General features: G+C 38.7%; 1 protein-coding gene across 5 annotated transcripts in view; it reads left to right on the top strand.

The window, feature by feature from the left end:
- Positions 1 to 21,774: 21,774 nt before the first annotated feature.
- LOC130927216 (ephrin type-A receptor 3-like) overlaps positions 21,775 to 24,300 on the top strand; it is a 164,360-nt gene continuing 161,834 nt past the window's right edge. For 4 of the 5 annotated variants that reach the window (XM_057852876.1, XM_057852877.1, XM_057852878.1 and 1 more), the window contains exon 1: positions 21,775 to 21,972. In XM_057852876.1, the coding sequence (XP_057708859.1) occupies positions 21,879 to 21,972 (94 nt within the window). In that variant the 5' untranslated portion in view covers positions 21,775 to 21,878. The remainder of the gene's footprint in view (positions 21,973 to 24,300) is intronic. The other variant, XM_057852879.1, reaches the window with a different exon arrangement.

The raw sequence follows: 24,300 nt of genomic DNA, 5'->3' as shown, positions 1-24,300 counted from the left end.
GAAAAAGCTTATCAAAGAAAGATGGGGAATCTTCATTAGGGCCATATAGATTGACAAGATTTATTTTTTGTGAATTGATTGTCCCTTGAACAATAATGTATCTTCCCCCTGGATCAACAATAAGTTTAGATTTTTGAAATGGTATTGATTTATGAATCAAGGTGATTACCCCTCTAGCTTGACTAGTAAAGGGAGCATGAAACACCTGACCTGGCCATCTTTTTGTTAATATTTGAATATCTGATGTTGTTAAATGAGACTCTTGTATAAAAACCATTTTTGATTTAATGTCTTTTATTCTGTTCAATATTTTCTTTAATTTTGTTAATTTTCTTATGCCCCTGACATTCCAACTAGTTATTATTACATTGAAATTATTTTCTTGGCTTATTCTGTCCATAAAATGTTTAATTTACATAGAAGAAGAAATAATATAGGGATTTTTTTTTTTTTTTTTTTTGCAAGTTTACACATTCATCCACACTCTCACACCAACTTAACATATAACAAAAAAGAAACAATCCCTTGCCCAACCCCTGCATTCCATCCAGTGGAATACAAAGCCCACCCAAAGTGAGATAATAAAGTATAGGGATGCTGATCCACAAAACTGGGGAGCAGCTAATCAACGTGGCCCTCTCCAGATTACAACAAAATGGTTTCCGTACAGCCTCCTAATTTTTATGCATTTCAACCCTTGTCGGTAAAGAAAATAGAAAAATCTCTCAAACATAACTGCTTAGAAGAAGAAAAGAGAAAGGTGTATACAGAGCAAGTCTATACTGCCAAATTTAGAGTCACCTGTTATGTGCATTCATTTGAATGCGTTGGTTCGACTCAACAATCACACGCATCCATCTTCTCAGTCTTCACGAAGATCCATCCTCTCTTGTCAAAAGAAATTGTTTGTAAAATTCCTCGGCTTCCTGTGGTGTAGAGAAAAACCGGAGCTTTCCATGGTGGACAACTCTGAGCTGGCATGGGTTGTATCTAAATCCACGAAATACTTCAATCTCAATAAGCTTTTGGATAACTGGTTGAAATCCTTTCCTGAAACGGACAGTCTCGGCGCAGAAGTCCTGGGAGAAGGTCAGTTGTTGTCCTTCGTGCGTGATTTTGAGCTTTCTCGCCTCACGAAATACGAGCTCTTTGTCTTGGAATTTCAAGAAGCGGACAAGAACAGCTCTATTTTGGCCTGGTCTCACTGCCGCAAGTGTACGATGAACCCGGTCGAGTGTGAACGTCTTTTGAGTTGGAAGGTTTAGCCATTTAGGCAGCATTTCGGCGATGAAATCAATTAGTGGCCGACCTGCTTCGGATCCTTCCCGTAGTCCAAAGATACGAAGGTTTTTTCTTCTTCCCCGGTTCTCGAGGTCCTCTGTTTTTTCTTCCAGATGCACAATTCGCTTAAAAGCTTGTTTCAATTGTTTATCCATCTCCTCTTGTGCGGATTCACTCGTGGCAATGCGTACCTCTGCTTGTTCAATGCGGCTCGCATTAGCGGCGACTTCCTGTTTAGTAGCCGTCAGCTTACCTTCCAGAGCAGTGAGTGCAGTTGTTATTTTGGTCAACCCTTGATCAATTCCATCAAGTCTTCCTCCAAATTCACCCCGCATGGACCGGAGTTCAAACAAAATCGCGTCCATACTGGTCGATATCTCCGTGTTGCTTGTAGCTTCCGGCATGGCTGTGTTAGCTTTAGCCATGCTATCGCTACTCGTCGGGAGAGTAGCCGGGGTGATCTTTCGACTCCGGGTGAAGATTTCACACTCTTTCAAAGCTGGTTTTTGCGACATAACCTTTGCGCGTATCAGTTTCAAAAAATGATGGCAGTTTAAAAAGGGTTTTTGTTAGTAATGTTGGAGGTGTGACGGAGCCTCTCTGCTAAGCATCCATCTTGGTCACGTGACCCCCCGTGGTCATTTTTATCTTTTTTAGTGCAAACCTGCTTAAATGCAGGATTCTAAATACTCCATGACTCCCTTTTTGCATTCTAGCCAAATTGAGCCCAAATTTCAGACTTTTAAAAGGACTAGTCTGACCCACCACTAGAGAGCGACGTGCACAAAACTTTACCCGGATTAGTTTAATGTTGTTGTTACTTCAGCAGACTGATAGACAATGCTGCTGCGTGCTGCCAACTACTGGACGGGGGTAAAATTGCAGCCACTTAATTGTTATTTTCTACCAAAAACACACGAGTAAGGTTCAATACGGATGGATTTTGAATCGATATGAGAATTGCGTGGCGTATTTTTTTTAACGCCCCTATATTTTTCTCTGATAAATTTTGTGATAAATTCACATATTCATTTAACTATTCATTTTTCGAGCCGCTAATCCTCACGAGATTCGCCGGGGTGCTGAAGCCTATCCCAGTTAACTATGGGCAGTAAGCAGGGTTTACCCTGAATTGGTTGCCAACCAATTGCCGTAAATTCACACAATCCACAACAATTGTATTCAAATGATTTTTTAACCAAAACTAAATTAATTTCACTGCTACAAATAAAGTAAATCTTAGTGATCTCTAATTGGCAATCTGAGAATGGTGAGATATTAAAATCTTAAAAGTGATGGACTGTTAGCTTTGTCTCCTATTAAATTGACGAAATTTTTCTCAAGTAAAAGTAAAAGTACTGGGGGTGTAAAAATCAACTCCAAAAAAAAAAAGTAGCCAATTTTACTCAAGGTAAAAGTAATACTTTGAGTGTGGGGTTGTGTGAGAGGGGGGCAACATTTTTTTTTGTATAAAAAACTTTTTGAACCACTTAAAAAAAATGGAAAGACACATTATCAGACATGATAGAAACCACTTATAAAATGAGCACAATAGTTACGGTTAATGCTGCACCGATACCAGTATCGTCAAGGGGCGCCGATCCTTGCCTGATATACCAGACTCACCACTGTTCCAGCGATTGAGTCTGGCGACCGTCCGGCGGATCAAATTCCGAGGGCGGAGCAAGCCACAGCAAACAGACAGCGGAGTGGACCAATCAGCGACGGGCAGACGTGACATTGTTAACCCTTTAACACCTAAGCCTATTTTGGCCGAATTTGCATGCATTTGATGTTGCCTTTATATTTCAAAGAAAAAAATGTTTACAATGGCCAAGTTGGGTCCCTTTTTTCAGGACAACTTGAACTTCATGTCCAAACTGTTGTTTTCTTCACTGACCAATTATAATCCACATTTTGGACCCAAAAAGTAAAAAAAATCCCAAAATCTTTTTTCAAAATGTGTAATGTTGATGTCCCATTGACAACCAAACATGCTCGACCAACCATTTTGAAGCTTGATAATATTTATTCAACTTGTTAAGATAAACATTCAATAGAAAAAAAATAAGATTGAATAGTTTTATGTTTGACAATTAAAGCAGGTATGGTCATAGGCGTTTTTGGCCTTTACACATATTATGGTTAAAACAGGTTATATACAGTGCAAAATAGTGAGAAAAAAGATTATATATATCATCTAACACAAAAAGGGTTTGGAGGATATCTCTTTGTGAAGTTAGGTGTTGTACACATCACCTTATCAAAAGTATATACGTACATGCAATCAAGCTTCTCGAACACACATCTACATAAAATTGAAAAGATTATAGTGAAGAAAAAATATAAATAACATTGAAAAAAATATATTTTCAAAAATATTGGCAAGTAGTTGAATTCACTTCAATTTTTTTCAGGCATGCGACCCAATAAAGTTTTTTTTTTTTTTTTTTTTTTGCGCACTCAATAAAGCTTCTTCTTGAACAGGTCACGGAGCTGCGTCACACACGTCACACAGCCTACGCTTTCGCCGTTTGCGCGTTGCTGTCACTTCTACTCGCCGAGACGGCGACTCATCCAAAGAAAACAACGACAAACACGGCTCATCTTCTTCCTTGAGTTAATGAAATAATGCATTAGCTTGCGCTAAATGTAGTTTTAGATTCATTCTGCACGTTTCAAAGTCGCTCGCTCAAACCAACCGGCCATTGCTTGCTTGGCATGCCTCCTTTTCATTAGTTGGCACCTCGCTCGGAAATTTATTAAAAATGATCAAATTCGGTTCGTCGGAAATTTATTAAAATGATCACATTCGGTTCGTCCTTCTTGACATCACAACGGCTGTTGGGATATGTAGTCTTTTCTGCTGCTTTCGGTTTTGAAAAAAGACAAGATATAATGGAAATATGGAGATAGATACATGGTCCATGCAGCGTTTTAATGCATATTTATGAGTGCAATAAAAATATAAAATTCAAATGACATTATCTCCCGTTTTTCTTGGTCGATTGACTTCAAATAAAAACTGGTGTAGACATCAACTTCTGCACTTTCAAATGAGACCAACCAGCGGCACGTGGGTTACGTAATTACAGCGTGACGAAGCTTCAAAGACGATACGCGTAAACGCGTCGCTGCCGACACGTTCAGTGTTAAAGGGTTAAAGAGACAAGTAATTAGTGTGAGCGGAGAATGGAGAAGTTTATTCAACATGGCTAGCGTGAACCATGTTGACTGTTGTCAATGACTTGTTTCGATGTGGTTTTGGTAATCTAAAACTGGTTTTACCACTGATTGGAACATATTCTCGGCTCTCCCGTTCGCCATCCGTGTTGTTGTAGACACGACTTTCGGCGCGCAAGAGTGACGTTACTCGTTAAGAACACGTCACGCAAATAAACAAATCTGATTGGACGATTGATTTTGTACCTTGCTCGAGAGGCCGTTAATGGGTTGGGTCCCAGACTATTTCTCACAGTGTTTGAAAAATACAGGGAGAATAGTCTGGCTGTGCCAGGCAACGCCGATCCGGCCCGAAATAGTGGTATCTGTATCGAAGAGTACCAACAAATAGGGTGCCGATACCATTTACTGGCATCACTTGAACGCAGCTGTACTGTCCTCATCAAGACGCTACAGCTCAGGCCTGGCTATACAGCGAGCTAAACTCCCAAAAGACGATGCAGGACATCGGTATGATTTTTTGGCTTTATTTTGCTGTTGATCCTAACGTCATACGATACATACAGGTGTTGCCTCTGTAGATATTTTACAAGCATCAAAAATGCACATAGGCTCGCAGCTGTATTGTCCTCTCTCACCAGCTCGCTTACTCGCTCGGATGCTATCTACAGAGGAAACGCCTGTGTGTATAGTCTTATGTCTTGTTGTTGTGTGTTTTCATTCGTGATCAGACACTTAAAGCCAGTTGTGTAGTTGTTTGGATGATGTGCGGAGGCTAGTGAACGCATACTAACCGTTTGTGAATGTCATAACGGTATTAGCAGCTAATCATCGCGGATTTGCGTGGTTGTGAACATGTTTGTTACTGAGGACAAAGTTGATTGTTTCATTTCTATTTTGTAGTTTAATTCGTCAAGTGATAACGTTAGGATCAACTGCAAAATAAAGTAAAAGAATCATCCCGATGTCCAGCATCGTCATTTGGGAGCGTACAGCGAGCTAAACTCCCAAAAGATCATCCAAACAACAACACATCTGGCTTTAAGTGTCTGATCGCGAGTGGAAACACACAACAACAATAAAAAAGACGATATATACAGGCGATATTTCACAAGCATCAAAAATGCCCATAGGCTCGCAACTGTGTTTTCCTTTCTCACTAGCTCACTCACTTGCTCGGATGCTTTGTATCTGCGCATTTTCTTCTGGCGTGTAAGCGTGCTCTTCTTCGCGTGAGCAAGTGCAAGTGCGCCCCCACTTAGAATAGAATAGAATAGAATAGAATAGAATAGAATAGAATAGAATAGAATAGCCTTTTTTTGTCATTTTACAGTTGTACAATGAAAGGATAAGTTAAAATCTCAAAAGTAACTTGCAAGTATAAAGTATTAAATCTAAATAAATATAAACATAAAATGTGTATGAGGAGAAGTGTATGATATAGACAGGATTCTGTGATCAATTATTATTAAATTATAACTATTATTTGTCACAGATACTCGGTATGCAATAAAAATTTCTACTGGATTCCCTTTAGTGTTTTTCCTTTTTCACAAACGTAAGCAGCTGCACAGCTAGGTTTCGGTATCAGGGCAAAAAATGGTATCGATGCAACACTAGTTACAGCAGCCATTTTTTCGTAAAGATTGAGTACTTCTCTTAATGTGATGTGTAAATTATGTTAGCCATGCTAATTAGCAAAATTTTGTCCCTCTGTAGCAGCCATATAATTTGTTTCCCAATATTAGACGCACTAACGTGTAACTAACTTGAAACTCCTCACAATCACTATTTTAAGACAGATATATTAAAATTGTAATTTACCTTTTTTTTTTTATTTATTTATTTTTTACTTATGTTTTGATAATACGAACAACATTTACTGAAGTAAACATTAAATTAATGAATTATGAAAAGATAAAACTTAATGAATAAATAAATAAATAAGTACAAGTTACACGACAAACTATAGTTACAGTTACTAGAGTAGATGTAATTTGTTCTTTTCACTCTTGTTCAATTGTCCTGAATTGTTGTTTTAGCTTATGCTTTACAGTTTGTCTTCCCTTTCTAAATAGAATATATTTACTACAAATTTTCAAGTCCTGGTAATTGCCGTCATATGTTATATAGTACATCCTACACATTTTCAAAAAAATGTTTTCCATAAGGCCAGATGCCAAATACTGTAGGTATGGCACACCCATTGCTTTGGCTTTTAATAGCTGTGTGTAACTATTCATAGCTCCACAGGCAAGACCAGAGGGAAAGGTTTACATGTGAAGAAAAAGTACATTACTATTAGAATGTTTATTTAACATTGTCCTCTGTTCCCTATCCAGTTTCTTAAACAATAGTCAGTATTAGTTCTTTTAACACTTTCTCACATGTTTATTCATCTGCAGAGCACATAAATCTAAGTGTAATCACACTCACATTTGTCATTCACAAATAAATCAACCCTGCACCGCTAATGAAAACATGTTGTGGAGGTCTAAAGAGCACAATTACATGGGTAGGTGTTGAGATAATCATATCAGCGTAATATTTTAAGTAGTTGGGCATTTAAACTTAGTGTTTGGAGTCACTTGATGCTTCAGCTGCGTTTTCCTTGCATGGCTGCGCAACAGTATGTTGCTCAGGTAACAGCTATGATTAATGGATAAGGGACTGCCCATTAATAGCTTAAGGGTAAAGCAGGCAACAAGTGTGTTTAGTAAGTACTTAGAGTGTTTCCTGGCTCCAGTGCCGTCCTTTTTATCCCAGAGGTTAACATGTCAGTTCCACGCTTGATGTCCAATCCGTTTTCACTGGGAAGATTGGCAGCAAGGATAGTTTTAACTGTTACCTGGCCGTGTCATATAGCCTATGGACATTACATTTGGTGCCCTGTAGGGCAGCCCGCAAACGTTAATATTGTGGCCTACCTGACCCAAAATGATGTCCTCGCAAATGGCAGCTGTTTACAGAGTTGTTGTATTTAAAAAAAAAAAAAGATCAAATATAGTCACTTGCCCTATAATGTGCTAAAAATACTTTTTAAAGTCAGCATGCAGAGTCTTTAATGCAAAGAAAAATATGTGAATGGTAATGTGTGTTTTCCTCTATAGCTGTAGGTAGGTCTGAATAAGAATGGTGTATCCCATAGACTCACACACATACTTTATGGACATGCATAAATGCACATGCACACAAAGACACAGTACTGTAGGGCCTACCCTCCATCATCTGTGTAATTGGGGTACTTTTGCCCTAAATATTTCACTTCAAAGTCTGCGCGGCAGCGTGGCAACAGAGTTGACAGTTCGCGATGACTGAAAACCATTTAAACATATCCCGGCATGCAAACCGATATTATCAAACTGACTGATGATCCCCAAATGCCTAGATCATTTGCTTGGTATTTTCTATCAAGTGTGTCTAAGTAATGATTCAATAATATTTAATTTAACATTGGCACGCTGTGTGTAGCTTAAAAGTCATATTGAATTAGGAGACAGGAATGGAGAGGAGAGAGCATTTGTAACTGCTTATTTGCCTTTCTTCCTGCAACTTCCCAGGACCAGTGTTGTTAATTACGGCATTAGAGTATAGCGACGTTACTAATGGTGTTATTTTTTTCAGTAGTGAGTAATATAATTGATTACTTTTCTCATCTTTGCAACGCTGTTACCATTATTGTGGATGTAAAGTTGTGCGTTACTATGCATTACTACGTTGGTTGAACGAAGCGAGAGACACGGACTCACGGAGAGAGCAGAGCGGGAGCGGGGAGGAGGGAAGGGAGTTGTTACGCCGTTGCAAACGTGATGCTAGGTGGCTCCAATAATACCTGACTGTAGCCAACAGCCTACAAACTACGCTCACATGATGCTACGGTAGATATCACATGTACGTATATAGAACTAGATGCGAAATGAAATGACAGACTTGGCGGCGTTGGCACACGTATAGAGAAGTACATGCGAAATGATAGACTCGCCGGCGTTAGTAAACAGCCGCCATCTTAAAGCAGTAGACTTCTCAGGGAGGCTCTCTTGTAGAAAACTTTCCTAACGAACCTAAGTAACTTTATATCTAAAATACTCCTAAATCGGCAAAATCTTGATTTGACTCTATCTTTAAATGATAAAACCGTTTTAAAACTTTCACATGTCGAAAGTAGACAGAAGGGAACTAATGAAATAACGGGATCAACTTTAACAACTTTAACAGTTGATTCACAGCATTAAATGACTTCCAAACATAGCAAAGGTTACTATCTAGTTATCGCGATATCCACAATACCCTGTGTCTAGTTAAGTTTAGGGTAAATAATTTGGGGAAATTGTCCCAAAAACCCTTTGAACTTCACATAGTGTGGCCTGTTTCCTTTTTTGGAATGGAAAAAAAAACCCATGAAAAGCAACAGCAGTTACTTTGCCAAGTAACTAATTAACTGAGTTACTAACTCAATTACTTTTTGGGAGAAGTAATTTGTAACTGTAATTAATTACTTTTTTTAAGTAAGATTAACAACACTGCCCAGGACAAAAAAAAAAAAAAAAAAAAAAAAAAAAAAAAAAAAAAAAAAACGATCTAAAAGTTTATTCCTTCGGTCTTGTTCGTTACTTTTGTTTCGTCACACGTTTTTTTTTTTTTTTTTTTTTTTTTTTTTGCCACTTATCCTCACGAGGGTTACAGGGGTGCTAGAGCCTCCCAGCTAACTACAGGCAAATAAATAAATACATAAATGAAATTAAAATGTCATGTCATAAAGAATTAACGCTTGAGGGTTAATAGGGTGTGACTTCAATTGACTGTGGCACCGACCACAATCTAAATTCACAATAAAAAGCATATGCCACTACTTTATAAAACATTCTGAAATAATAATGATGGATTGAAAAACTTAACTAAAACAACCCAAACCAACTAACAAATGGTGGTGCAAATAATACCTTTGTCTTCTCTTTTGAAACTCTTGAATGCATATCCCCAGAGGGCCCATAAAATACAAATGTAAGCCATAGCGCTTTACCTGTTTTGCAGTGGAAAGCTTGTTAACATTTCCCATATTGTAAAAAATAATCCTTAAACAGTAACCAACTTTCCCATAACGGTGACATTGTCTTGTTTTTCCCCCCGGCCACTTCCCTCCGCTCCATATGATTGGCATGAAGGTAACTGCACGTAGGAACAGTGAATTGTTTGTTTTTGGACAAAAGCCTAGGTCTGTGTATGGCAGGTTAGTCTTTAAGCAGAATGTGCCACATGAAGCGTAAACCAATTAATAAGTGCTACAACCAGAGGGGCTTTTGGTTCATTTGTGAAAATGACAGTATATTAAACACACGCTTCCAAGATAAGAAAATAATATGTACCTCATATGATACTGAAATTTGAATGCCCTGCGGTAACAGTTCTGTTGGGGAGCAGCTATTTCAATAAAAGGCACCAACTTTTACTGCTTTGACACTTGATTATACCGTGGAACGTCTCAAGGGAAATAAGTTCTATTGTCTGCAATACACATGGCAGCTTCCAGGTGTATTCTGTCGTAATTTGTTTGTCCTGCTTTGATGAAAAGTTCAACACAAAAATAGTAAAATGTGTATGTCTGTTTTTTTGTTTTTGTTTTGTTTTTTAACTCATTGGCTGCCATTAAGGATGTTAGACGTCCAATCCGTTTGAACTGTGAGGTCAGGCAGTGCTGAATATTCCGGAGAGTCTGATTTACTTTACAATCCATAATCACACTAAGTATTGCAGTTCTTCTTAAATAGTGGGACGATGCCGGAAATGGGAACACGTGACCTCGAGGAACATACATTTTTGCCGTACAAGAAAAAAAGTGTAATTGCACATTCACTTACTGGGTGGCAGTGGCTCTCTCATTCTCAGAGTGTGTAGTATTTTTGCACCAAACGAGCAAACAGCAAAGAGCAGGAGATATGAAGTGGATTGAACAAACCCTTCAGCAACACCATGAAAAAATATTTGACAGGGATGTGGGAGATGTCTCCCGAAATCTAAGACGAGGATATATGACAAAGTGTCTGTATCGTTTGGCTTCACTTTTAATGCAGTGGGAGACAAGGAAAGATTGGTAGGTTTAGTCACTGTGTCTAAAAATGTTGCCAGCGGACAGCTTGAAGCCGAATTAATTAAGATGTCACTTCAAGAAATTAGACCCCAATCAATAAGCCGCTTGATTTTTTTATCAGCAAAAATATGCCAAATATTGTCAACAATCATCCTGCTTTGTGAATGCTTCATCAGTAAACGAGCCAGCACTGTTAGCATCTAATACCCCTTTCCCACTGAAACTAGTGGGTCAATGCAAGTTTTTCCAAGCCGATGCATCCCACTAGCAATTGGCATTTGGCACCTTTCCCATTGACGAAAAAAGCCGTGTCTTTTTTTTTTTTTTTCACCCGTCTAACCCCCACCCCTCCTCAGCCGTGTGTAATGTGCGTGACATCACCACGCTAAGATGCGCTTCGACAAGTGCGACCGAATTCATTCGGCTCAAGGAAGTTAACAATACAACGCAACATGGAAGCCTCCTTTCCGTTTGTGTTCTCTGTTTTCATGCGTTTTACTGCCCGCAAAATGGTCGAAATGCAGCAAAGGATCAACACTGTGCTTGTGCTGAGGCAACGTAGGCGACGTAAATTTTGGTTTGAAATTGAAAGGAGTCGTGTACGTCACAGGAGGAGGAGAAGAACCTTTCGTCTGTTATGGCTATTGCTAACGCTGCTACACCGACTGTTCGCCGTATGTGGATCCGGGCTAGAGCACATGGTTTTTGTTTTTTGTTATGATGCATCACGTACTAGCCTACGTCACCACGTAGATTAGGGTGTTCACTGTTGACCCGGGGTTTTGCTTTCACACTGCATGGCAATCAGAGCCGAGGTGATTTTAACGCGGGTCGCTTGGCGGGTTGATTGACACAGGTCGAGGCGGGTCGCTGCACCTTTCCCACTGCCACCAAAAGCCGATTGTTAGCGGGTTGACATGGGTTTTTTGGCCAGTGGGAAAGGGGTAATATAAAGTGGCATACCAAGTTGCTCAGAACAAAGAAAGAAAAAAAACTATAGCAAAAAAGTTGATACTGCCTGCAGCATTAGACATGGTCTCGGTCATGCTGGACGATACAAGTGCTGAAAAAATAAAAACTGTCCCTCTGTCCAATGACACTGTCGGTTTTGTTTATTAATTTTTGTGTTTTTGGTAGTTTGTTTGGCCTATTGTGCTCTGAATTAATGTTGCTAATCAATTTATTATATTATTATTGTAGACAGGTTTCCTGAGCGAAATATGGGCGGCGCCTTCGTGGAAAATGTCTGCTCCAGACTTCCGGTTTAGAAAGAACAACATAAATTGCGGTTTAAGTGAGCAGTGTGTTGACAATGGTAAAATTACAAATTCAAGCCAGAGGAACCCACGGAATATCCAAAAATGGATTCAGCACGACGTAGATGAGATTGTATGACTGTTCTTATCACTTCGTTGATTATTCGTGGACACAATTATAACAACCTGTTAGCCTGAGTTGATGTGAGGTATAGATTGATACGCCGGCCACTTGAGTAACCATAATGAGGTGAAATTACCAATTATATTAAATTTGCTGAATGCAGAAGGGCTGACACGGATTTTGTTGCTGCAAGGAAATACTACAAGGGATGTACATATAAACAAAAATACTATGTAATTATTTTTTATTGCAGATGTTAATCGCAATAAAACATTTGGACAACATGATTCCATTTTTTGTTTTATTTAAAATGATTGGTGCATGTGCAATAAATCACAGTTGATAAAATTATTTGAAAAAATAGCATACGAAAATGTGTTATCAGACAGCAGAGCTCTGGAGGGGCTTGAGAGCCTCGCCAAACTTTGACCCAACATTACGCAGAGCATTGGCGGCCAACAGACGGGCTTTCTCACTGTGTCCTCGGTAATTCCAGCTCCAATAGAGCAGTGTTTTTCAACCGATGTGCCGCGGCACACTAGCGTGCCATGAAAGATTGTCAGGTGTGCCGCAAGAAATGATCCAATATTGCTTTTTTTTTTTTTTTTTTACATTGTCGGGCAGAGTTGCAGTAGGAAGGAAGGAGTAGGTATAAAGTTGTGGTCGTGTGTAGATGAGCGAGGTATTGCTGTTGTCGCGTTCAATAACTGGTCGGATTTCTAGCCATCAGCCACCTTCCAAAAAAAAAATCCAAAAAGTCCCATACTGTGGCAGAGACCATAGTACTACCTGCCTGCAAAGCCATTGTAAGTGAGATGCTCGGCTCTGATGCGGTTAAAGACATTGCTAATGTCTCCCGTCTGATAATTCTGTGCTTTTCAAGCCTAATTGCTATAAAAAGATAAAAACAGAGAGGCTGAGAGCTGTTGACGAAGATTCCTGCCAGGATACCGGCTTTGTCTTCATCTAAACAGGCTCAAGTTTCACACTGAGTAAGTATAAATATTGAAAAATTATTTTATAATTAAATATACTGTACAGAAAGTAATTTTGGAACATTTTTGGTCTGTGATGTGCCGCGAGATTTTTTCTAATGTAAAAACTTGCCGTGACTCAGAAAAGGTTGAAAAACACTGCAATAGAGTATCTTAAAGTTGCTGCTGTTTAAAAGCTCGTAGTTGGATCTCAGGATCGAGCTGACAGTCCGCTGCGAGGCAAGCCAGTGCTACCAGCCCCAGCCTGTCGGCCGCCCCCCATGTCCATTAACGTACAGTAATTGTTGCTATGAGGCACATCATCTTATCTTCCCTTGCCTAACAGCATTTTCCACCTGTAAACAAATGAACAAAAACTTGTAAAACTTGCATTTATGCTTTGACATATTTGTGCCATCCTACACATATTGATTAGCAACAGGCTAGCAGCAGATACAGTATTGTAGTAAATAATATTAAAGATCATCATAATTACAATCATCATCGTAATAACAATATCAAAGGCAACAAGTCGTTTCATGCGCAAGATTTTAGCTTTAGTATTTTTTGAGCACCGGACACATGAAAATGCAGGGATAGGAAGAACATACCTTCCATAACACAACAGCATTATGGCAACAGAAACACGCAGTCTTTGTGACGGCACAAGCTTGCTTCCACATCTGCCTTCATGAACATGTTGTCCTCCCCTGTCGTGATGATGGGAGATGGATGTAATATTTCCAAATGGTCTTTTTTTAAGGGATTTTGATGAGTAATGTTACTCCAGCACTACTGTTGTTTTGGATGGAGACATTTTAAAACGGAAGTTGCTTGCAGACATAAGGAAGTAAAGTGGAAATACCTCGGAAACTTGTCTATCATTTATTTATTTTAATAAATGTTATTTTTCAGTATCAAACAGTAAAAAAAATCTACCTTTAGTGTATGTTTACAGTTTAAATGTGACTTTATTTTTTAAATAAGGCAAACTGATCCGCTTTGTCTTTTCTGTTACAAACAAAAACAATGTTAACAAAGTTATACTTTATTTTAAGTTGATGTACAGTGCCTTGCAAAAGTATTCGGCCCCCTTGAATCTTGCAACCTTTCGCCACATTTCAGGCAGGATATGAAATTTAATTTTTTTGTCAAGAATCAACAACAAGTGGGACACAATCGTGAAGTGGAACAACATTTATTGGATAATTTAAACTTTTTTAACAAATAAAAAACTGAAAAGTGGGGCGTGCAATATTATTCGGCCCCTTTACTTTCAGTGTAGCAAACTCACTCCAGAAGTTCAGTGAGGATCTCTGAATGATCCAATGTTGTCCTAAATGACCGATGATGATAAATAGAATCCACCTGTGTGTAATCAGGTCTCCGTATAAATGCACCTGCTCTGTGATAGTCTCAGGGTTCTGTTTAAAGTGCAGAGAGCATTATGAAAACCAAGGAACACACCAGGCAGGTCCGAGATACTGTTTTGGAGAAGTTTAAAGCCGGATTTAGATACAAAAAGATCTCCCAAGCTTTAAACATCTCAAGGAGCACTGTGCAAGCCATCATATTGAAATGGAAGGAGCATCAGACCACTGCAAATCTACCAAGACCCGGCCGTCTTTCCAAACTTTCTTCTCAAACAAGGAGAAAGCTGATCAGAGACGCAGCCAAGAGGCCCATGATCACTCTGGATGAACTGCAGACATCTACAGCTGAGGTGGGAGAGTCTGTCCATAGGATAACAATCAGTCGTACACTGCACAAATCTGGCCTTTATGGAAGAGTGGCAAGAAGAAAGCCATTTCTCAAAGATATCCATAAAAAGGCTCGTTTAAAGTTTGCCACAAGCCACCTGGGAGACACACCAAACATGTGGAAGAAGGTGCTCTGGTCAGATGAAACCAAAATTGAACTTTTTGGCCACAATGCAAAACGATATGTTTGGCGTAAAAGCAACACAGCTCATCACCCTGAACACACCATCCCCACTGTCAAACATGGTGGTGGCAGCATCATGGTTTGGGCCTGCTTTTCTTCAGCAGGGACAGGGAAGATGGTTAAAATTGACGGGAAGATGGATGCAGCCAAATACAGGAACATTCTGGAAGAAAACCTGTTGGTATCTGCACAAGACCTGAGACTGGGACGGAGATTTATCTTCCAACAGGACAATGATCCAAAAAATAAAGCCAAATCTACAATGGAATGGTTCAAAAATAAATGTATCCAGGTGTTAGAATGGCCAAGTCAAAGTCCAGACCTGAATCCAATCGAGAATCTGTGGAAAGAGCTGAAGACTGCTGTTCACAAACACTCTCCATCCAACCTCACTGAGCTCGAGCTGTTTTGCAAGGAAGAATGGGCAAGAATGTCAGTCTCTCGATGTGCAAAACTGATAGAAACATACCCCAAGCGACTTGCAGCTGTAATTGGAGCAAAAGGTGGTGCTACAAAGTATTAACGCAAGGGGGCCGAATAATATTGCACGCCCCACTTTTCAGTTTTTTATTTGTTAAAAAAGTTTAAATTATCCAATAAATTTTGTTCCACTTCACGATTGTGTCCCACTTGTTGTTGATTCTTGACAAAAAAATTAAAATGTTATATCTTTATGTTTGAAGCCTGAAATGTGGCGAAAGGTTGCAAGGGTTCAAGTGGGCCGAATACTTTTGCAAGGCACTGTATATTGCTTTTTTACTGTCAACAAGGACACAATGTTATGCAGATGTGTTCTTATAATGATTTTATAGACAATAGTACTATTTACAGTGGCAGCAGAAAGTTGGTGGGGGCGTAACAGAAAATAATTGAGAAGCACTGATGAAGTGGCACATGCATGTACTGTACTGTATATCCATATCTATAGTAAAATGTACTTTCACTGAAGAGTGAGGTCATCAAAAGCTGGAACCTAGATTTCAATGGACTTCAGTAAAAACAAAACAAACAAAAAAAAGAAATGAAAAATGAAAGGACAGTATTGGCAATGGGAAAGCCATGAAAGCGTCACTAGTGAGATGTTTGGTATAGTGGGATTGTGTTCCATGCCAGCGGCCTGTTTGCCTCTGCCCCCTCAGTATGCTGGGAGTATGAAAGAATGTGCTGCCCGAGAACCACAGGGAGGAAGAAGGTACTGACAGCAAGCAGGAAAACCAGCCAGCCCATCTTTGTTTGTTGGTGTGTTACTGTGTAACACTGTCAAGCCTTGGCAGCTTCAAAGCCTTTTGAAGCTCTCTATAGCCGAGTCTAGATACATCAGGATTTACATCGTGGCTCTGAATCAATATTTGCTTCCATTTCATACTGGATTGTTCCACTGGCAGAAGTTCAAGAATGGCCAGTATTTGTGGAGAAAGGGTGGAGAAAATTGAGCTCATCAGACCGAATGAAATGGCAGATCTGTGTGGTTGCCATTTTACTTTAGACTGTGTGATTCCAAGAAAATGATGGAATCCGAAGATTATTGAATCCATACATCTTGTATCCACCCATCAATCTTGTGATGCATTTCCTGTTCATGGTCATGGGTGAGCTGCATCTTTTCCCAGCAAGGGGTTGAGAGACGCAAGTGTTTTTTTAACATTGAGAAAATCCATGTGAGCAGAGTGAGAACATGCATATTCCAAACAAAAAGGTACCAACATTCAGTATTAAGTTTACATTTTGCCATCCGTCTGATGTTCTCCTAGAATTACTTTAAAACTTCAGAAATGCATGTACTGGACTGTCTCAGAAAATTAGAATACACAATATTCTAATTTTCTGAGACAGTCCTGTACATTAATCCACCATTTAAAGCAGGGGTGTCCAAACTTTTTGCAAAGGGGACCAGATTTGGCGTGGTAAAAATGTGGGGGGCCGACCTTGGCTGACGTCCTTTACATAGAACAATATACAGGACTGTCTCAGAAAATTAGAATATTGTGTATTCTAATTTTCTGAGACAGTCCAGTATGTATTTCAGTTTTGTACAAATTGCTAATTAAAAAATAACTACATAAACTATTGTCTTTATTGCCTATCCTTGCTATTGGCCACAGCAAACTGGAGTACTGTGTATTTCATCTAGCTAATTTTGGACGAGGGGCAAGGTTGAAATGGGGGGGGGGGGGGGGGGGGGTTTAGGAGGTACTTTTAAAACCAGGACCTCATTCTGCAAAGCCTTGAGCATGTGTTGCCTTTCTAGACCATCATTTCTAACTACTCAGCAGCCTTCTTCACCTGTGTATATGGGGGGGGGGGGGGGTCCACCTATAAAACAAACAACAGTCATGAAATCCAATCATTCCCAAAATAATTATATAAAAGAACTGTATATTTTAACACATTTATATCATTAAAAAAATTACTATAATTTCATTGCACCAATAATATACAGTATTTGTGTGAAAATATATATTTTTGTCAGCCTCAAATTTGTCCTGACAGTCTGCTCAGGTTTAGATTTTTCTGAATTACAGGTTGTATACTGAAACACCACATTGGAGTGTCCGTACCTTTGAGTCAAAGAAATCCTCAATTGTTTTGAGTAAACCCATGGTGTGTACTTAACATTCAACATTGCACTGATTATCGAGAGCAAGCTAATTCAGGAAAGACCAGCTAACACTACTTTAGGCTAGCACATGATTTAGCTCAGCACAAGCTCAACAGGCATGGAGCAACCCCGTGACATGACCCCAAGGAGATAAATTTTAATCCAAACAGCCAAACCCCAGGAATTAGATGTCAACCACAGTGCATTTTTACACTGACATTTAGCATTTTAAATAGTAAATAACTGGGATAATGTAAAATGAATGCTGACATTCAAATTCAGTTTTCTATATATTCACATACCAAAGCTATACTTTAGCATTACTCCTGGTTGAATCACTCAACAGGATAGATTTTGAAAGAAGCCAGTCTAGTACTTTATTCTTGATATGTTAACCCTATATAGTCCATATACTGTAACTTGTACATATATTGTATAGACTGTAAGTACTCTGTAAAAAAACAAACCATCTATGGCGAAAGTTTCAGTCACGATTCCAAAGTGGAAACAAACATAGGTTCCCCATCTGTCATAGTAATATGAGTCAAAATGAGTCTTGACATGCTGTTGAAAACAGGGATTCAACTGTAAATGCGGTGAAGCCCACTGTTAGCAGAGTCACACCATCAGGAAAGGCAAACCAGGCCCTCACTGAAAAAGAAATGTAATGTGAGGAGCCCCTAATAGCATACATACGCATATTCAGTAAACTGTACTGGACTGTCTCAGAAAATTAGAATACACAATATTCTAATTTTCTGAGACAGTCCTGTACATTAATCCACCATTTAAAGCAGGGGTGTCCAAACTTTTTGCAAAGGGGACCAGATTTGGCGTGGTAAAAATGTGGGGGGCCGACCTTGGCTGACGTCCTTTACATAGAACAATATACAGGACTGTCTCAGAAAATTAGAATATTGTGTATTCTAATTTTCTGAGACAGTCCAGTATATAGAATACACCGGTAAAACAGGGAATTTGACATATATACAGAAAAGTTCAATTTTTCGTTTCATACCCCATCCATTTAAGCCCACTCCAAAAATGTAAAGAATTTAATTAACATACACATGACATAAGTATGACTTCAAAGAGCAGCTGTTGTGTGAAAAATCACAAGCACTAGATAACTTGGAATATGTTTGTAGTCATTTAAATTTTTGTCGGTGTCTAGCTTTGTGACAATGCGTGAGATGTAGACCAAGAAATAAAATCATTTAAATTCAGAAGCCGTTTCCAAGAATCCGACCGAGTAGCTCTGTTGTTGGCTGCTGTCTCCTCTAACTTTCGCCATACGTCAAATGCCTTTACAGCCTTCAACCCCCCACCACAACAGCTGGTGTCTCAGCACGGACACTGACGTTAGACTGTCAGTGCAGGCTTTTGCTGTGGATCAAGTCTAGTGGTGTCAGGGGCCCCTAATGGCCCTCACAGAAACATGCACACAGTAGGATATAATATCCCTCAATGCCCAAAGATTTCGCCTCCAGTCGTAAATTGGATGTATCCTTTCTACCATCAGTTTGGTACGACCCTCCACATTGAATTTACAAAAAAAGTAGCCACAGAAACGTTTAAATATCCCTTATACAAAGCACCGTTTTTAAAAGCAAGTATGCGTTGTAAAGCCGTCGGAAGAATTAGCACTAAGACAAATCATACAAAACCACAGCATCACAAACTTTCGGGGTTTGTGCAAAATCTTTAGCGTATTATGTTTATTGCTTGAAGTCTAAATCAATCAATTCACGACCAATGTTTATGTTGCCCATTTTCTGCCCAATCAATTTAAATTTAAACATTTGAACTCAAGAAGAAAAGTGTCATGTAATGTGGTCAGGAATACTGGCTGGCACCTTTTCTTTCGGCTTCTTTGGTTTGTTATTTAGAAGTTCAAGTTTTTGTTTTTTTCAGCCATTTTGATGTTTTCATTGTTTATTATTTTGCTCACATTCCAATAGACACTTCAAAATATTCTTGAGGGGACCCATGTTTTCACAGTAGTGGGGTGTTGTACACAACACACTTTTGATCAAGGGTGTTTTGTGTATCCACATAAAAACACACAGCAAAAACAATCAAAAACCACAATTAGAACCGAGATAACATTTTCACGTGGTGCATATACTGGACTGTCTCAGAAAATTAGAATACACAATATTCTAATTTTCTGAGACAGTCCTGTACATTAATCCACCATTTAAAGCAGGGGTGTCCAAACTTTTTGCAAAGGGGACCAGATTTGGCGTGGTAAAAATGTGGGGGGCCGACCTTGGCTGACGTCCTTTACATAGAACAATATACAGGACTGTCTCAGAAAATTAGAATATTGTGTATTCTAATTTTCTGAGACAGTCCAGTACATTTTTAGCATCATGTGTTTTTTTTAACCATAAAAGAATCCTTCTATGAATTTTAACAGGCCATTGTTGAATGTGTAACTACACTAGGGTGACCCTATTTTTATATCCAAAAAAGAGGACACTCTCCTCGGTATGCCTCCTCTGTCTGGATAGGAAAATTCAGTTTTATTTATACTCTTTTTAGTTGTTGTTGTTGTTTTTTTTTTTTTTTTTTTTTTTTTTTTTGGGGGGGGGGGTAATAAAGACAGAAATCAACCTCCATATAATCAGTCTTGAATGTCATCATTACACAGAAGTTCTTCATTAACTGATAGCTAAATATTTTATGAATATAATGCAGCTCCATGGAAGTGTAGTCCAGTCAATACACACACGCGGTAGGCTATGTGACTGCTAAACATTTTTTAAAAATTACTATCAATACAATTGTCGTTGACAAATTGTTATTACCATTCAATTATTATCCTCATTCACTGTTTGCACGCAAACAATAACCGAAATAAACTGACAAACAATTCAACCAGCATGTTTCCAGACGCAGTTCAAAATTACATTTCCAATAATGCCTAGCGCGACTCAGCTCACTGACAACTACACTATTAGAGAGCACCTTGTAGCCGAGGCAAAAATCAAACATCGCTATAAAAGTTTAGAATCATCGGCAGCGCAATGATGCGACACCAAACAGGATTTACAGATCATACCAGTACAAAGCTCCAACAGATGTCAACAGTTGTTGAAAGAAAAATTTAGCAAGTATACTAGTATATAGCCTGTAAGCTCCTGGCGTGACCAAGGTTGGTTTGGGAATGACGCCATGATAAAACCAGTTTATGACTGCGCACGCATGTGCAAATTGGTATCTGAAGTACAATAAAGATATATACCTATTGATCTTAATAAAAGTCTTAACAACTGAGCAGGCTCTCTGGGAACACATCACAGGCAGCGCAGTACCGTAGCATTCTGTGTAAAGTGTCAGTCAATTTCAACACATGCTAATTGGTTCCTTGAAAGATAATGAAAACCGGACATTTTCATGAATTAAAAAAAACCCTGCCGGGTGCCATGGACAGGATGTAAAAAGTGGACATGTCCGGGCAAAAGAGGACGTTTGGTCACCCTACACTACACAGCGTTGTTTAAATTCATCATCGATATAACAAGCCCAAAATGGCCACCACATTCCACAATGCTTCACAGTTCCTAAAGCACACAATAAATATTTTCAAGCACATAAAAACACTGTATAACTTTGTTGTCGGGCTTAAACAGATTAATCCTATTTATTTTGAATTGGAAACATTAGAGCAGAAAACGGATGGAGTCAAGAAAACGCTCAAATGGACGAACCAAGGTTTGGCTGAATTGTCATTCTGTGTGCTCGACATTTAATGTAGCCACACCTCTTTTTCTTCAGTTTTTATTTGTCTGTTGACATTTTTTAAACGTACATTACTGCCATCTGTAGGGCTTGTGAAACAGCGCCGGCGGGAACATAAGCAGCCAAATTTGTGTCTCAGTATAGTGTACCAAAGAACCCTTCAGTCATTGACTTTACATCAAATGCACCGCTACAAATAAAGAGGTGTTTTTGTTTTCACAAATTCAGAAGAAAGCGGAAATGTTGTAAATCGAAAACATTTTATTCTATCTCGGCATATCATATTCCTTTGCTTCATTGCTTATCTTTGGTCAGTTGGTGAATGAAATAGTTTTCCAAGCTTTTTCTTCTTATTAATCAGCATTGGACTGTATTTAGCACATTTAATAGTCATGTCATAAATGCATCATTACCTGTATTTTGGTTGTTTTAGTGTCAATAATATTTTTTAATCAAATATATTTGCTTAAAATAAATTCTTGTGAAGATTGCAGACCCCACTGTCCCGGTGGTGAAGTTGGACAGTATTTTCCTCTCTCTCTTGCTCACTCCTACTCATTGCAGACTCTGTAGGACCCAGCGGAAAAGCGCCTGAACTCGTAGAGTGGGAGAGAGCCTCGCGCAAAGAAGAAGCTCTCAGACCAGTCAGTGGCTTCATGGAGTTATGCACCTCTGATGCGCCGCCATGGATTGCAATTCGCGATCACATTTTTTCACTTTACATCTTTTACTCTCCCTCTTGCTTCCAGTTTTTACGATCGTCTACCCTCCAAATGAAGGTAAGCAAAGTCTCCTTTCTTTTTGTTGTCCGGCATGTGCTCTTGAGTGTGCGCGAGCGTGCTTCGCTTCATCGGCCGGTGTTTTGCGCTTGTGTTTGATTTGTCCAGATGATTGGAATTCAAGCAAAAGCGCGATTATAGTACAGATGATGTAAATATGCAGCATGGAATGTTAGTAAAGAAGCATCTACACCCCTTACTGTCACATTGTAGACAGTGAAACAAGACAAAAGACATGCGTTCCAGATAAGACTTCTGTAATTTCGGATTATAGCTCAAATAAGGATTAAGTGTTTGAATGGGGGAGAATGGGCGGAATGACTACCAAACATGTCGCTAAAACATCGCAGATTTAAACCGAGGTGGAAAAAAGGCTCAAAAGAAACTACACGGTTCGCTGATCTGTTCTGTCCAATGAGCCGTCAAAGTCCCAATTTGGACACCAGTCACTCCTATTCCCAAACAATAAACAATATACGGCTACACGTGTGTATACGAGGAAATCTGGGTTCCTAATGGTTTGACCTGCATCGCCTAAAGTGTTCATTTTTGGGTTGAGGTTTTTACTACACAAACGTATAAAGTTAGAAAACGTTCCAAATTCGTTGGTACTCAGCACCCGAAACACATAACGGTATTTATGACTTTAAATGAGTCACTTCTATGTTGCCTCATATTTGTCTCTATTGGACAGTGTGTGGGGGGTTTGTAAAAGGCGATAGATTGAGAAGCGTGGTCTCCTGGACGTAAGGTCACCTGTTTAAACACGCGAAACTGCAAATAAGTGAAAGTTGCAAATGTCATTCTTTGTGCATAAACTGTAAATTTCCTATTTTAATCCATAGTGAACGCCAGAGTGTACTTTGCATAGAGATCAAAACAGGGAGACGAGTGCGCATGCATGCTGGATGAGTCACTAAATGTCTGCGAGGGTTGAAGTGCATAAATTTGCATTTAACCGTGTCATATTGTCTTTTTTGCATGATTGGGGAAACATATTAACTGTATTCACTTTGATCAACCTAATGATGTTATGTTTTGTCTGTTTACGCAATTTAGTGTATTTGACATCAATTAGTTAACAATTGTTTTATGGGGGTTATTGAAAGCAGTGAGTCCGTCTGTAATGTAATTTTTAAATGCCTAAACGCCTCAGTAAATATGTTTAGGAATATTTTGGATCGGAAAGCTGAACGGACTTTCTTAAGAGTTTAAAAAGTTTGAATGCTGCCCCAATCCATGTGTGACAGCATCAGCCATGCAGAAGGGTGGGAGAAACGGGAATTTTTATGTTTTGTGATGAGTTTAGACAGTTTGATTAGAGAAAAAATAGAATTTAAATAGCTTTTGAAATTTTAGCTTTAAAATTCAGATAAGGAACTTAGTTTTTCCCTTTTTCCATTTTGGCCTGAATTAAATTTGTATACTTTGAAATAACTTTTTATATACAATGTTATCTGCTCGAGTAAAAAAAAAAAAAAAAAGTTTAAAACTGAATTTAAAAAATCAGCAATGTAATGATTTAAATTTTTTATCCACTTTTAACTCCAAGATAAAGTTGAATGAATCAAGACGCCCCCCAGAGACCTAGCAACAATGGTCAAAATAATACTATTTGTGTGCGTGTTTGATGTGTTGTAGTGCGTGTGTGGATTTTTCAACCGCGCATTGCATGGCGTGGGTGTGCGTGTATGTGTGTGTTTCAAATGAACCAGAAAAAAGGAGGAAAGTATACGAAAAAAAAAGCCAAATTATCTTTTTTCTTTTCCCACTGACACACACGTCCACTGAGACAAAGAGTTCAGACTAGATAAACACTTGGAATGTATTTTTTTCGCGCAACAATTAAATCCAATTACTGTTTGTTGAGAAAATAGTTCATGGTAACATGTTTCACTTGTCTTTTTTCCTCCAAGTTAACAGGAGAGTATTGAAGCTTGTAATTTAAAGAGAAAGCTAATTGTAATTTAAAGAAAAAGTAAAGTTGCAACTTTTCCCCAAGTTCATAAGCACTATGGAAATTTTAATTTTAAGAACTTTTTAAATTTGAGAATACATACAAAACTTTTTGTCTATGGAATTCTGTGCACGAAAACCTAACGTTTTGCATTACAACAATATCTAATTGTTTTAAAAATATGTATTTACTTCGATTTGCTTCAATTTTACAGATTAAATGAATAAAACTATTTTATGCAGCTCTTATTTGATTCTTTGAAATGCGTTATAATAACTTAGAGAATAGTGCTGTACAGTATTTTGCCTAAAATGGTTCCTTGAACGTTGTATGAATTGGATACAACAAGTATTTCGAATTCTGATGTGAAT

Source organism: Corythoichthys intestinalis, chromosome 12, assembly GCF_030265065.1.
Source record: "Corythoichthys intestinalis isolate RoL2023-P3 chromosome 12, ASM3026506v1, whole genome shotgun sequence".
Classification (NCBI taxonomy): domain Eukaryota; kingdom Metazoa; phylum Chordata; class Actinopteri; order Syngnathiformes; family Syngnathidae; genus Corythoichthys; species Corythoichthys intestinalis.
This window is presented reverse-complemented; position numbering and strand designations above follow the sequence as displayed.